Source organism: Lepisma saccharinum, chromosome 23 (genome assembly GCF_977018435.1).
Source record: "Lepisma saccharinum chromosome 23, izLepSacc3.1, whole genome shotgun sequence".
NCBI lineage: Eukaryota > Metazoa > Arthropoda > Insecta > Zygentoma > Lepismatidae > Lepisma > Lepisma saccharinum.
In genome coordinates this window covers 39,125,936-39,141,574 of record NC_139251.1, presented here as the reverse complement: position 1 = coordinate 39,141,574, position 15,639 = coordinate 39,125,936, and the positions used below count along the sequence as shown (strand labels likewise).

The 15,639-nt window shown below is 39.3% G+C and overlaps 1 protein-coding gene across 9 annotated transcripts in view; it reads right to left on the bottom strand.

The window, feature by feature from the left end:
- Nucleotides 1-15,639, bottom strand: part of Evi5 (ecotropic viral integration site 5) — a 130,258-nt gene that overhangs the window by 47,417 nt on the left and 67,202 nt on the right. For 6 of the 9 annotated variants that reach the window (XM_083110115.1, XM_083110116.1, XM_083110118.1 and 3 more), the window contains one exon: nt 2,023-2,292. In XM_083110115.1, coding sequence (XP_082966241.1) covers nt 2,023-2,222 — 200 coding nt within the window. In that variant the 5' untranslated portion in view covers nt 2,223-2,292. The other 3 variants (XM_083110117.1, XM_083110120.1, XM_083110121.1) reach the window with 3 other exon arrangements.

Genomic DNA, 15,639 nt, shown 5'->3' with positions numbered 1-15,639 from the left:
CTTTTTTTTAGGAAAACTACTTATTTCTTTCCTTGTGTTATTGTGAAGGGACACTCACAAAGAACATTCATGCTCACACTGCACTCATCGTTCCTTGCTCACTCAAATTACCCAAATGTATTTACAATTTCCAAATAAAAGAATTCCAATAAAAATGTTGGCTGATATAAAATGACTGTCACTTCTTTTTAGAAGACATAATGTATAGAACAAAATGTACCATACTACCGTCATGTGGATTTTTCATTAATGCCTGTTTCTGTGTTTACATTAGGTGTAATTTTACAATCATCAAATGCATTTTTCATAGTTTACACACCAAATTAAAGTAGTTGGCTTTCCTGTTTGTGCCATAATACATATACAAGGCTGTAAATTAGGTGATTTAAATAATTTGATATTTGGAAACTTAAATGACACATGGTGCAGTGGCAAGGTAATAAAATGTGCGCACATGTAAAACAAGATTAATATTCTGAATGAGAAAAGATAAACACTAGCATCATCTGGCTCCTTGCTCATTTTCCCTTAATAGCCTCAGAGACAATAAGATACAACAGTTACTCTCAATGTCAATACTGTACCTACTCACACTGCAGATAAACAACTACCAACTACCTGACACCAGATTGTGTGCTACTACATTCAAATTCTGGAAACTGGCATATATTCAAAACACCTCTTTATGGAAAGAGAGGTAAAATCAAAGAAAATGAAAGTCAGGTAAACAAATGCTCTCTTCTATTATAGCTAATGCTTTAAGAAGGTTTGGGATTTCATTCAGATTGTCATTTGAGAAGGGGGGGGGGGGGATTACGTATTACAAATCTGGAACCAAATAAAGATGTTGATTTTCCAGATAAACAAGGCCAAGATACATACTGATTTTTGGATACATAATCTACTTACATTTGCAGGCAAATAAATGAACCAGATCATAACTCACAATATAGGATAGTTACAAAAAATCAGTTAGCAACAAAAATGGTTTAATAGTATATATGTAGGTGAATTTGGAATTAGAAACTACAGGCTCTGTATCACTCAATTTTTACATATGATGATATATTTGAAAGGTAAATTGTAAATACAACACTACATTTTGCAACAACCAGACAAGAGGATTCATTTCACGTTACTGGGAAGGTGTAAATTATTTTGTTTGAACTACTTTTATAATAATCCATACTGAATGTTGTAGATGACCCCTAAAAGTTCAAAATCAAATACAAATCTCTCCTACTGCCAAGTATACAGTGTCATGGTTTTGTGAGAGGTACTTTTGAAATTGAGCACATTTTATTATTCAGTGCACTATTTATGAATGTAGGCTGTACAAATTTACGTTATTTTAAGTGACAAACTATTGAAGTACTAAAGTGATGGGCATAGAGAGGCTTGGTGTTTGTGGGTGCTTGTAATGTTATGGATCACTTAATTCGTGAAGGAAGAAATTTATACACAAAACACTACACTACCCGAAATTACACAAGGGAATGGAAGTGTTAAGGCTACAGTCTGAAATCACAACAAATCTACTGAACATTCACATACAACAAGCTGGTACTTGAGCACTTAAAGACTACAAACTCTAAATAGATGTGTCACCTTTCTATGCCGTACGTCACCATCTCATAGAACACCCACTGCAACACCACTTACTACATTCCAGTAGCAGTCTGAGGCGCAAGCACAATTTACTCGGCTGACTTCACGAAGATAGCAACCGTAGAGGACATGGAACAACAAACGTGCTAATTATCGAAATCAACCAAGCACTCTTCCTAAACAAGCAAGTAGCAATACGGAAAGCTGGATATAACTGCAAAAAACGAACCGATTGTTTGCATGAACAACTGACCACCAATCTGGGTAGGAGTACATCACGAAGGGACTCCCGAGAACGTCGAAGTGGGTTGGGCAGGCAGGCACTCAAAACATGCTGGGTGGGAAACTCGAGGCAGGGAAATACAAGGTCCATAATCAGACAGAGAGGGGCGGTAGAGGTCTCACTACTCCCACCTGTTGGCCTCCTCCAGTTTTGCCAGCAGCGCCAGATCGTCTGCTGACGGCTCGTTGTTGTTGTTCTGAAGATTATTTGTAGTGTTGTTGCTGCTATTGTTATTATCACTGTTACTGCTGCACGCTTTCTCCGCAACGATTGTGTTTTGAAGACGGTTCACTGATTCGCCACCAGAATGCGCCACCATCGCCGAGCTCATGGCGAACCCTTGCGGCGCGGCGGATAGATTGGTGGTGGTGGGACGGCCATCAGTTCGGGTGCTGGAGTTCCTGCAAAATAAGCGAAATAAAAACCCTGTAGAAAATGTCCTTATACTGCAACATCTCACAATTCTACACTTAAAAAAATGACAACGATATTTTTATTAATAAATTTCACTTTTCTGACATTCTAAAGTGTTACGTTACTATTTTTTCTAAGTAGTTGGTGTTCCTCGAGAGAAAAAAAAAATGTGAAATTTAAAATGATTCAAGCTACAACAAAGTATTACTATGAAGGAGGGATGAAACTAAACTAAAATTAAAAAAAATGCATTGCTTGCATCAAAGTTTGGCCATTTGCTGTACAGTCATGGAAAGAAATATTTCCCCATAATACTACTGATTTTAAGGCTCTATGGGGAAGTATTTTTTCCATGACTGTGCGTAGTCCGCATTGTAAGAAATATTTCTGATCGTATTTATTGGCAACTGAAACAAGGGAACAGGAGTTATGTACCTTATTCAGATTCTGACAGTCATTAAATCGAGTTTGATTTATGATACCGAAAATACGTACCCACTCAACATATAAAATGCAACGAACTCAATTTTCAGAAAATTTCCTATGTATCAGTAAGCTGGAAAACGAATACAGTTTCAGTTTGACTTCTAAGTTCACTTATCTAAACGGAACTGGACCTAGAGCAGCTATAAGTGGGAGGTCCCTTTACCAGGTATCGACCCCGGGACCCCTTGATTACAAGGCGACGACGGGAAAATAAATGTGGGCAAATTTAAAAGAAAGTGTAAGTAATAATACCACCATTACGTTCAACTTACGACATGCTATATTTGTAATTTGCTGTTGTGGTAATACCACTTGTTTTAAATCCAATATATGAAAAGATATGCTGATCGGAATTGGACCTACAGTTTAAAATGGGACCTTTGATAAGGTGACAGCGGTAACCATTACGATATCGCGATATCCAAATATCGGTCTTGAACATTTTTCCCCCGAGGAAGACCAGTCACAATCCTAACTTCGACCGAGACAAGAAATTCTAATTTTAGGTCCAAAATACTTCAAAATCACATTGTATACCGAGAATACACAAAGATCTGGTAACGTCACCACTTCATACGTATGCCAGAATCCGAGCAAAACCTTGACAAAACACTTTTGGTTCTTTTATTTACATAACTTTGTACTGCATACATAGCAATGTTAACTGTGACGTGGGAGATGTGACTGAGGCACTGGCGTACATAGGGGGAGATATGATGGGGCTACAGCCCCTACTGAAATTTTGGAAAAATAATATAGAAATTTTCACATTAAAACAACTTTGAAATTGGTTATTACGAAATATTTTATTATGTATCCTCCAGAACGTAGCTATGCAACACATCCCACTTTTAACAATTCCAGCCCTCTCCGGAAAAAAAAATCCTGCGTACACCAGTGGACTGAGGAAAAAGAAAAACAACTTAATAAGGATGACAGACAAGCAATAATTGAAAGAAATCATCTAGTTGACTCGCTGGCAGTGACAATATCTTGATAAAATGACCGAAGAAAAATGGGAACCTTAGCAATGTGGTGTTAGATTAGAAAGTTGAAGATCAAACTGACAGGCAGATGATAGTACGATGAACTAAAACATGGGTACAGCAACGGAAGCCTCTGGAAATTGATCGTCCAAAGAAGATGATGTCATAGATGAAGAAAGAATGGGAGAAAAACACATGGTTAGGCCCAAACAAACAATGCTTAATTTTTATGAAAAAAAATCTTTGTGACGTTTACACAGACACTGAGCATTCTCGTAAGTGAAAACGTTTGCAACCATTTCACTAAGTAATAATGATTTGATGGACACACACAGCATTTTTTACGGCACGAGTTTTATTTGATTGTTTAATTAATTGCTTCAATGTTGGCGCAAACGTCTCAAATACCTGATATGCACTTTAGCGTAACGCGCTCCTAACGAGTTAATTACTACGGTTAACATGCAAAGACTTTCTCTTCACCAGCGGGCAATTTCTTTCACCTTTCTTCTACAGGCGCTGACCTGCATTTGTCAGAGACATGATAGACTGCCGCGGCCTATTTACTTAATTATTTTTTTTAAAGGCCCATGAATGCGACGCTGTAAATTAAAAGCGTCTGAATGAGCAACATCATTTCACACTTCAAAGCACATTCTTAACTTACAAGACATGTGACGTTAGCAATATGATGAGCCGACGCAAGTGCGTAAGCGTTAAAATGGACGAGTCTAATGGCAAAATAGGGGCGATGGTTGCAAGTGCGCATGTGTTAAATGGACGAGTCTAATCGCAAAATAGGGATGATGGTTGCAAATGCATATGCGCTTAGTGGACGAATCTAATGACAAGATATGAATAATGGTTGCAAGTGCGCATGCGCTAACTGAACGAGTCTAATGACAAAATAGGGATGATGGTTGCAAGTGCGCATGCGCTAACTGGACGAGTCTGCTACTGAAACAACATTCAAGTTTCACACACAATAACGACACCGGCAAAATAATAAATAAAACAACCGAACAAATACAACGAAATATTAATCTGAAACCTACTGTGGTTTTTCGCGAATGTCTCTACATACATTCCTTTTCACGGGAAGATTCTGTTTTTCAAGCTAGTCTTGTCTTCAGCGGTTGAACAATATTTCGATTCTGTTGCGATTAGAAGAGAACAGCGAATGCTACATAAAGTTTATTTTTTAAAAATCCAGTATTCATTTAGATTTTAAATTCGATATTTTGAGATGTAACCGTGTTGCTTTATTTTACGAAGAAAAAGAAGGCCCGAGGTATCCACACACTAAGTAGGTTATGTATTTTTTTAAAAAAAATCGTGACTAATATTTTCACGTCCTCGAGACACGAAACATTGCGTATGACTTCTGCAAGCCAAAGGAGAGAGTCCACAATCATGCTCAAGGAGTTACCAACCACGACAATTATTGCCGGAAGGATCCCAACTTGCCACAGCAAGTCCCCAATGAAGATCCAGTTACATATCTCATATTTAGTTTCGAGGGCAAAGCAAGAAGTTCGAATTTTAAGGTGAAAAGTGGGAAGTGTTCGACATGCTTGAAAAATCCTTCCTTATTATAATTTTGATTTTGTTTTACTGAAATGTTTTACATGTCTCTACAGAATTCAAAACAATCGCCATTTTTTTTCAGAAATTTACACTTGTTGGATTTTATAAATGCTGCATGCACTGTCATAGGTTAGCAGTTGGCTTGTCCTGTCACACCATCCCTCCAAAGAACCCGGACCAACATTCTAATATTTCAGTTGGTTTACTCGCATTTGGATATCGACCACCTTTAAGTTAATCACGGCTAAGAATGATGGTTAACTGAAATATATGAAAGAGCAACCACAATGAAAACTTTCAATGTCAACACATCATCACTCATCCTCATCGCCCCGATTAGCCACGCAACGATAAATAGCAAAATTCAAATCCAATTCAATTTGAACCCACAACATTTTGGGACAATAAGTCATAATTTATGCATTACTGGGGATTTTTGTAATCGCCCACATGCAACTCAGTTCTTTATTCTCCATCCACTGTAAGAACAAAGTTAATGTAAACAAAACCACGTGACTTCTGAGAACAGTTCCTTCCCATGGGCGTCGGCAGGAGGGGGTCGAACAGGTCCGTTGCCATTCCAGGTTATAATGCAAATGTTGAAAGAGTACTTTCATTAATATCAGTACAAAAGACTCACAAGAAAAACACATTTTTCATAGGGCCTGTAAGGTTCGTTACTGGTTCAGTCTAGTTTCAGAGTTTCACTGTTCAGTTTCAAAAGTACGTTTATTTTGACTAAACTGAAATTGAGAAAAAATCTTCCTGTAAATGTTTTGTGTCCCACATTTTGGGACAGCATGCTCTACTTTTCTCTTATGACGATGTTGTAAACCTATTCTCACCTTGATTGAATTGTAACAGCTACGTTGAGTGATATGACTTTATCACATGCACTATACGCATAAGATTAATGCACAGCTTGACACGTCTTTTCCCATTGCACTAATATTTATTGTTATTAATTACCTTTTCTCTTGTACAAATGTTTATTGTTCTTTAATCTTAATTTCTGTAATTTACCTATCACTGATAATGTCAGGATAGTGCCTAACCTGTATATGCTGTTACTATGGCAATTACGAGTGTGTTTTGTCTTGACATGGAAGTTCGGGCTCGGTTTTTTGACTAGAGTGATCAAGTTGAATTATAAGAAGTTTAATTTCTTTGAGTAACACTGATTATATGTTACGCATATAAGTATTTAGTTTGCAAAGAAGTAAAATAGACTTCCTTTTTCTTAGTACAAACTTAACTTTGATTTTTATTTGGTTTGAACAACGAAGAGAGATATTACCCCCACACCCTGAGAGGCATCACGTGTATGCTTTCGAGTCTTTAATGTGAATTTATTATTTGCTCTGGTAGTTAAATCATGTTCTTTTGACCAAAGAACGTGTCGAGCTACCAGTGGAATAACCAATAGGTTTCCTCATAAGCTATGGGTGCTTGTTTACACTGACTTCATTCTTATAGCGTACAGATAATAGTTACTTTGTGTGGAAAATAACTCAAGCCATTAACATACGATTGTATATGCCTAAAATAACAATAGTTAATACACAATAAATATCAAGGAATATATATATAAAGGAACTGAAAAGTAGATATAGTAGGACATTTTCTACTAAAATGTAGGAGAAATAGTAGCTAGGTGAAGTAAGATGAACAGGACACTTATCGTTGTCTTTTCCTACAGGAGGCGAGAAATTATGTGACCAAACGACTGTTTCAAGCAATGTCAACGGATACCTGTCAAGTCAGCAGAGTTTTTAAAGGGATTTTGGGGGGGGGGGACGAAGCGCACTATGCACTATAATAGTATTGTCCCCTCGAACAAAAAACACTGCTTCAGTTTGAAGTTATGTTCCTGCAACGCCCTAGCAATAATTAACAAATTATTGTGACTGATATGAAATTATGAGTGAAATATGTGATTTTTGGTTGACTAATTTTCCGTAGGGAAGGGGGGGTCATGCCCCCCCTTTCGGACGTCTATGGATATGAATATCAACGAAACGAAGATTAAGGTAATAATAGCACGAATAAGAAACGAAAAATGACATTGCAGAACCCTTGTGGAGAAACCGAATGGTAACACCTGTGGAAAGGTCAACACAAAGATGGTATGGCAACATTGACGCACATCTGAAAGAAATTGTCAAGGATATTCAGATTGGATTGATCTTGTGACAGATAAGAACAATTGTAATATAAATTAAGCCTAGTTTCTATATTAAAAACAGCCGGCCCCTGTGGCGGAGTGGTTAGCACATCGCGCTACGACGCCAGGGTCCCGGGTTCGAATCCTGGCCTGGGCATGGATATTTGTGAGTGTCCATTCATCAATTTCATCACTCATCCCCATCTTCGCAAATTAGCTAAAAGTGGCACAAAAAAAAATAATGTTATTTTACTATAACTGAGGTAGCGACATCTTAATTCCACTTTTCCACACAGCCCATTTCTTGCTTAGGTCTGATGGGCATGCCACATAGTGGCAAGTTTCCGAACTTTCTGTAGCAGAAACAAATCTTCCTGTGTGCATTATGTGGATGGAAATTGAGGAAAACACCTGATTCTACTTTCTCCTCGTATTTAACAGTCGATGAAATTACAAATTACCATTATCGTCAATCAAGTAAACAAAACAACTATATCAAAGGGAAAACAAGGCACTTGGAAGAATGTAAAACATTTCCCGACTCAATAGACCGCGTCGCTATATATGCAGAATGGACATAAAAGGGGAAAGAAAATAATAACAGACAGGACCCCATTATGACACACGAGGCTTACGAAGGTAGGGTCCCACACATTCTCGATCTAGACTCGGCCATAGTGAAGGTTATGTGATCAGCACACCGCTCCGCCGTCTGCAAACCGTAGGGATTCACTCCCGTTTCGCCAAATACTTTGAAAGGGGGGCTTTTCTTCCGCTGGGAAATTTCAGAGACTGGAGTTTATTTATTCGCTTTATGTGCCACTTTTCGCTAATTTGCGAAGATGGGGATGAGTGATCATATGATGAAACTGATGAATGGACACTCACCAACATCCATGCCCAGGCCAGGATTCGAACCCGGGACCGCAGGCGTCGTAGTGCGATGTGCTAACCACTCTACCACGGGAGCTGGCTAGAGAATGAAGTGAAATATAATTTCAACGAAGTCAGGATCTCACTCGACTACTTCACTGATGATAAAAGTGAATGCACTATTGGAAATTAAATCTTTGTAACGGTTACCAACAGGTGTCCATGCACTCTTCTTCATTATTTTGTTGTAACTGTTCCTACTCCCGGTAAATGCACAAATTGTTGATCATGAACAGCTGATGCCTTACAACCACTCTTACACTACCAATAAGATCTGCACTCCCCTCGTTCACAAATGCGACACACGAATCCTTCGTACGTCACAAATTGGCCACCACGTTTAGAACTTGTAAAAAATAAAATAATAAAAAAAATACTGGCTGTGAACCTTGTCCACCAACACACGATTCCAACTGTATTTAAATTTGCCAACAAACGAAGAAATCCACGTTCACTTTCAGCAGCCAATCAAAAGTTACTATGCGTTTCTGGACACACACGTGTTCATAGGTGGGTCATCCAACACGCAGATGATATAGCACGACGGTAGAGCAGTGGCACGGCATGGCACAGATTTGGGTTCAAGCCCTGGTCGAGTCTGCATTTTTCAATTTCTTTAAATGTACAGTCAGCTGCAATAAAACTTGGGACACTTAGCTACAGAAATACTAGCTCCCCTGCAATTCGTTGTGTCTTGCTTAACTCAACGGCAAGGACAGAAATTGCCTTTGAAAATTTGCTTTTAAAATCAATTTCTCGCCGTAGATTTAGGCAACACACAACGCATTGCACGGAAGGGAGAATTTCAGGATTAAGTGTTCCTTTTTATTGCTGGTGACTGTACGTCGCCTGTATGTGCTATGGTGGTACAGGCAAAAGGCAAAGAAAAAAAGGGCAGAATGCAAGGTTTTAAATGTGGCTAGAAGTCAACAAGAGAACTTCCCAAAGAAAAGGCAGTCAACCACTGATGAAATTCTGTATCTCGCAGACATTGTACTGTACTGTATAGTGAATTTAGGAGCATGCCCTTCTATACACCATAATAAACGTGTTTGGTTGCTATAAACGGAGTTTTAATGCACTTTCTACTGTTCTTTTAGGTTATTTCAGTTACTCCGGACTATCGTTAAACCGGTCAACTTACCCCCGCATTAGTCCGAATTAACGAGGTTTTACTGTATTAGAAAATTTTCCAAGGAGGGGGGGGAGTAAATTCCAGCAATTTTCGAAGCATTGGCATTCTATTGATTAGTATGTATTCAGGGCTATAAATTTGAAACCACAGGGGGATTTCTTTCATCACCCCTTGGTGGCTACAGCGAAAGAGGTATACTTGTCAAATCTTTCACACATTTGATTCTGATGACAAAACATACCGACACGAAATCTTTGTTTTGAAAAGTTCTTTTTAGCCAATCTACGTAGCGGAATGGTTAGTACAGCGCGATAGGACGCCAGAGGTCCCGGGTTCCTTGTGAGTGTCCCTTCATCAATTTCATCATATCATCACCATCTTCGCAATTTTATATCACTCATGCTCTTCGTTGCGATTAGCCAAAAGTGAAAAAAGCAACGGTAAATAACAACAATCAAATCGAAAAGGTTATTGTTTTGTTAATTGATTGATTTGCTTCGGTTTCCTGCCACTTTTGGCTATGGCGTAAATGTCAAGGTGAAACTGATGAGAGGACAATCAGAAACACATATTCTGGCTGTAGGCCCAGACGCCAGAGCCTCGCTAGTCTGCACAAATACAGTCGTGGTCGGGGAGAGGTTGACATCTTGACCATATTAAGAAGTCTGCATTATGAACAACCCTATGTTAGTTACTGGACACAAGAACACTGTATCTCACCTGGAAATCAATTTTATCGACTGCAGAAGTCCTGAAAGGAGTACAGCTGATCTCCGAATCGATGTGAGTTGGGAATACAGACAACGTTCACATGTGTGACACTTTAAAAGCGCGGAATAAGGCAACGGGCAAGCTAACTGTGAAGCGAGAAAGACAACACAAACATTTGCCATGCCTACCGTGACTCACGGCATTCTTATTACGTCATTTGACCTTCACGTCCATCCGTATGCTATTAGACACTATTGGCAGACCAGGTACACAGGTAGGCGATGCTGCAGCACTTGTCCACACTAGACTCGATCCCTTTCACCTTTTTTTCTTCCTTCCTTCAAAGTGTTACTTGAAAATGGGGTGGGTTTCCTTTTTGCCACTATTGTTGGTGTTCAATAATGTGTTTTACGTTTTTCAACGACTCAGAATGTCCTCGATTTGTAAACTGTATTTTCCTACAGTGTGCGAATGAAACTTTTTGGTTCTGGGGAACGGGATACTAAGAAACCATCTTGGGGCAGATAATTCTTATTGTTATCACCAGGACAGAAAATCAGCAAGCGTAAATGGGTTCTATAGACCGTAAAGAACCTTTTTATGTTTAAAATATTTCAATTCGGTCCATGAAGTTTTTTCCGGCTCAATTTAAATACGGTTCAGGAACCTTTGCCAACGAGGCTCTGGCACCTGGACCTCCAGCCAGGATAATAATCTGTATTAAGAAGTGGGACTTTATGTGTTTATATTAATTTGGTACTGACAGTGAATGAAGAATAAGTAGCGAAACTGTGTTCTGAGTTATGACGATTATACAGCGTGTCCACAAAAACACTCCTCGATTTTATTTGGTTATACAATGAAAACTTTTTGCAATATGTTTGTAAGTATGGTGTCAGAAGGTGTAGTAACTCAAAATATTTTTGTTTATTCCCTACAGGTTGTGAAATTGACCCATTTTTCAGCTAGAGGGCAGTAAATTCAAGATGGCGCTTTCAAAACAGCAACGAAGTTGGTGTGTGTTACAATTTCACACAACAAAGAGTGTCGTGTCTTTTCAACGTTCGTTCAGGCGTAAATTTGGTGTGGAACCATCTTCGAACAAGTCCATTTTGAAGTGGTACAAGGATTTCGTCGAAGAAGGGTGCATCTGTGACAAGCGGAAAGGGCAATCTGGCCGACCGACAGTCCCACATCAAGTTGTTGAGAGTGTGAGGGAAACCTTTGTTCGGAGCCCCAAAAAGTCAGTGCGCAGAGCGAGTATTGAACTACAAATCCCAAAAAGTACGATTAGCAAGGTGTTACGAAAACGCTTGCACTTTCAGCCATATAAACTGCAACTGGTGCAGAAGTTAAAACCTGAAGACCGTCCAAAGCGACAGCAGTTCTGTTCGCATCTCCAGCAGTTAATGGAAAATAATGACAATCTCCTGTCGAAGATCATTTTCAGTGATGAAGCAACCTTCCACCTGCATGGTAAGGTAAACAGACACAATGTGCGGATATGGGGATTGGAGAATCCCCACGCCACGCTGGAGATACAACGTGATTCTCCTAAGTGTAATGTGTTTTGTGCCATATCTGAACAGAGAGTTTATGGTCCTTTTTTCTTTGAAGGCGAAACTGTGTCCGGCGACAGTTACTTGGATGTGTTACAAAACTGGTTGATGCCTCAACTTACTGAGGTAGGTGACTACCTTTTCCAACAAGATGGGGCACCACCGCAACTGCCATCGTAACGTCCGTAACTTTCTCAATGAGGTCCTGCCAAACAGATGGATAGGTCGTGCTGGGCGCCATGATCAGGTGTTTCTTCCCTGGCCTCCTAGGTCACCGGACCTTAGTGTTTGAGATTTTTTCTTGTGGGGGTATATCAAAGACATAGTGTTCGTACCTCCCCTACCTGCATCCATTGAAATTCTGCAGGACAGAATTACAGAAGCTGTAAACACAATCACGCCCGATATGCTTTCCAGAGTCTGGAATGAGCTCGATTATCGCCTAGATGTTTGCCGTGTGACAGGTGGGGCACACATTGAGTGTCTGTAATGAAATTCAATCACATGAAACTTTATGAGTTTTTACACGTTTACCCAAAAAATGAACACAATATTCCTCAAAGTTTTCATTTTATAACCAAATAAAATCGAGGAGTGTTTTTGTGGACACGCTGTACATTAATGAACGGTTCCTATGATCATTTGTACGAAAATATATTAAGAAATATTGTATTACAAACGATCTCTAACGTAATAAAAACAACAAAAATATTGTCTTTTTACACCTATTGCAAGCTATGAAATGAATTTACTAATCTCTAACCGACAGTCTGTTTCCCATAGCACCTTCACGGCAAGTTTAAAGGTTCGTAATATTTCTTCAGGTCATTATTTACGTCACATTTCATATCTCTGAGATTAATCGCGACAATGAGAATGTGTGATGAATTCACGAAATGGGGAAGATTGAACAAACACAATGATAATATATCCACGCCTAAGCCAGGGTTCAAACCTGGGACATCTGCCTTCGTAGCGCTTTTGGTTGACCACTCTACACTCGTAACATTTCCTCAAGCCTTCGTGGGCTCCCATGGGAAGTTCGCGGATAACGCGTTGAGGACTTCTGCCCTAGGTTTTACACACGTCATCAGAATAAACTATTATAAACCAAACAGGGTTTATATTTAATAAATACTGTGGGTGACATTCTTCTTTTAGAGGGAAGGCAGCATTTTAAAAAGCATATGTAAGTACAGATGGCAAGGTCTCTGAAGTAATTTCAGCCATGACTTCATCGGGAGTTCATATTCCTGCTATGAACTCATGCGCCTCATCTTTCAAGGATGCTGCGGTAACCTCCAGCATCTTTACATTGCTGCTTACCATTGCGTCAACATAAAAATTTGTAGGGAGGGAGGGGGGGGGGTCAGGCCTTTGATACAACTTGAAAAGTAGAAATAAAAATAGCAATCATTATTGTCATGTATATGTTTATTATAAAATAATAACTCTTATAAACTAATAAAACGAAGCCAATTTCATTCATTATTATATTATACCTTGGTTCGATTACTTCACTCGATCCATCAGATGAATGAATATCCATAACAACTGTTTTTTTTAAATATATTTTGCATGTCATACAGTGAGTGTACTGAAATGCACAGTTATTCTATTTGTTCAAGAAAAAGTTTTGAAGTTAGGAGCGAATTTTAGTCATACTGTACCAGCTTTATGAATTTTTGTAACTTGAAAAGAACGATGCTAATTTCCTGGGGGGCGACGGACCGGTACGACCCCATGCTGCTTACTAACAGCACATTCGGATTTTCAGCGCTGTCTCGGATATTCACCGATGGATTCAGCGCTTAGTGTTGCCCACGGGACGAGACGGGACAGGCTTTTAAAAATTCGAGACGAGACGAGATTGACCGTGTGTCATGAGACAAACGAATATTTTCGAGACGAGACGAGACAGGCCAAAGTCTCGTCTCGTGGGCAACACTATCAGCGCTGAATCCATCAGATTCCACCTCTTCCACCACAAACAGGGGCTGGTGCAAGCGGTGGATTTTAGGAATTGTGGGTAATTGTAGTCTGCTAACGATGAGCTACAAGGGCGTCGATGAGAACGATGGAAGTGAATTACGCGCCGGAAATCTACAGAATAAATGTTTGTGTTCTGCCATTGCACTTGTAAGTAGAAATAAATCTTCCTCTTCCTTCGTACTATCCTTAGTTGTTCTTTTAAATTCATTCAACAACGGTGTTTCCATAAAAACCGAAGCAACAGCCGAAACTGCAGAGAAAAGAGCAACTGTAGCCTCCATTTTGAAACAATTTGTGATGAAAATGCGATGACGTCAAATGAAGCTTCAGCGCTGAAAATCCGAAGGTACTGTAAACTATGAGGTTCACTTTGCTCTTTCTCCACACCCTCAAAATATAGAATCTTTAATATGTCAATATATACAAGGTGCAGTAAAATCAGCCGTCAATCGCTATTTTTGTCTTTTTTTTTCGTTCGATGCACTTTTAGGGAATGAAATTGTGGTTGTGCTGGAACAGAGGTTCTCCTATGCTTATTTGTGCTTTTTGTTTCGATTCTTGAAACCCATGTTGCGGAAAACAGATTCAATAATCGTAGGCAATTTGTCTTCAATTATAGTTGCCGTTGGCTGCACATAACCGGCAAACTATCAAGAGGGCATCAAAGAGAACGACCTTTCTTAATAACTTTCGCTAGTCGAGATCTCGTTTTGACTCTATGAACTCTCGAAGACAGGAGTTTTTATCTCGTCTGTGCGCCAACCATAAGGTATATGTTACATACACCAGGAACATTCCAGCTTTGCGCGTGTGACATTCACACATAAAATGTAAGGTTCTAGACAAGCGATTGGATCAAAATATTCGAAATGAATTCATTTCATGGAATTATGAAGTACCTTGTGGTGTCTGCTAGCAAATTAAAAAAAAATGAGTATGATGGCCTGAATGCATGAAAAACGTTAACGAAAATGTGTTACGTGTGTGACGCTTCAAAACTGAACTGACTTCATTTGTGTGTGAAGCTTATAGGCCACAGGTGCTAATAATTTTTGTTGGTTAAATATCCAAATCATATGCATTCTCAAACATTTAAGCCTTAATGCAACTAATTTCCAGATTGACTTATTTCGTTATTCACATAAAGTAGGACCACTTTTCGTGGAATGCCCCATCATTGAATTCAAAGTTGCATTGTATCCTCACTTGCATTATTTATTGTTTAGGATTTTTGCTTAGTTCTCCCAGCTATTATCACTTCAGGTTAATCGCGACGATGATGATGAATGATGATACCGATGGTGACAAACATAAAGGAACACCCATGTCAAGACCGAGGCGCGAAGCCAGAATCTTCGACCTAGATACATATCAAAGGTAGAATCACAGGGTAAGATAGCATCGTCACTCTTTTAGTTGTTTTCTATTCTGCGTCCTATGTTGTTTTGAGGAATGGCATTCTGCTGATGCGTGAAGCAGCCATCGTCCTCTGTTATTGGCGTTTTTCTGTTTCAATTCATCAACCTATTATTACTTTTGCAGTTGGCGGTACAAACTAATACGCTTGCTATCTTCGGAGGCAACCCAGAACCATCGCTCACACGGAAATGCCAAATGAACAGCGCTTACTTCACTGAACATTGGTCAACTAGCCTGAATCATTGCTGAACAAGTGGGCGGGTTCTTCTCCAACTGCACGTCTTGTTTTGTTGTTGCGTCTACAGTGATATCTTACGTGAACTGCCTTCGCTAGCAATTTCCTTAATCACAACTTCTACTTA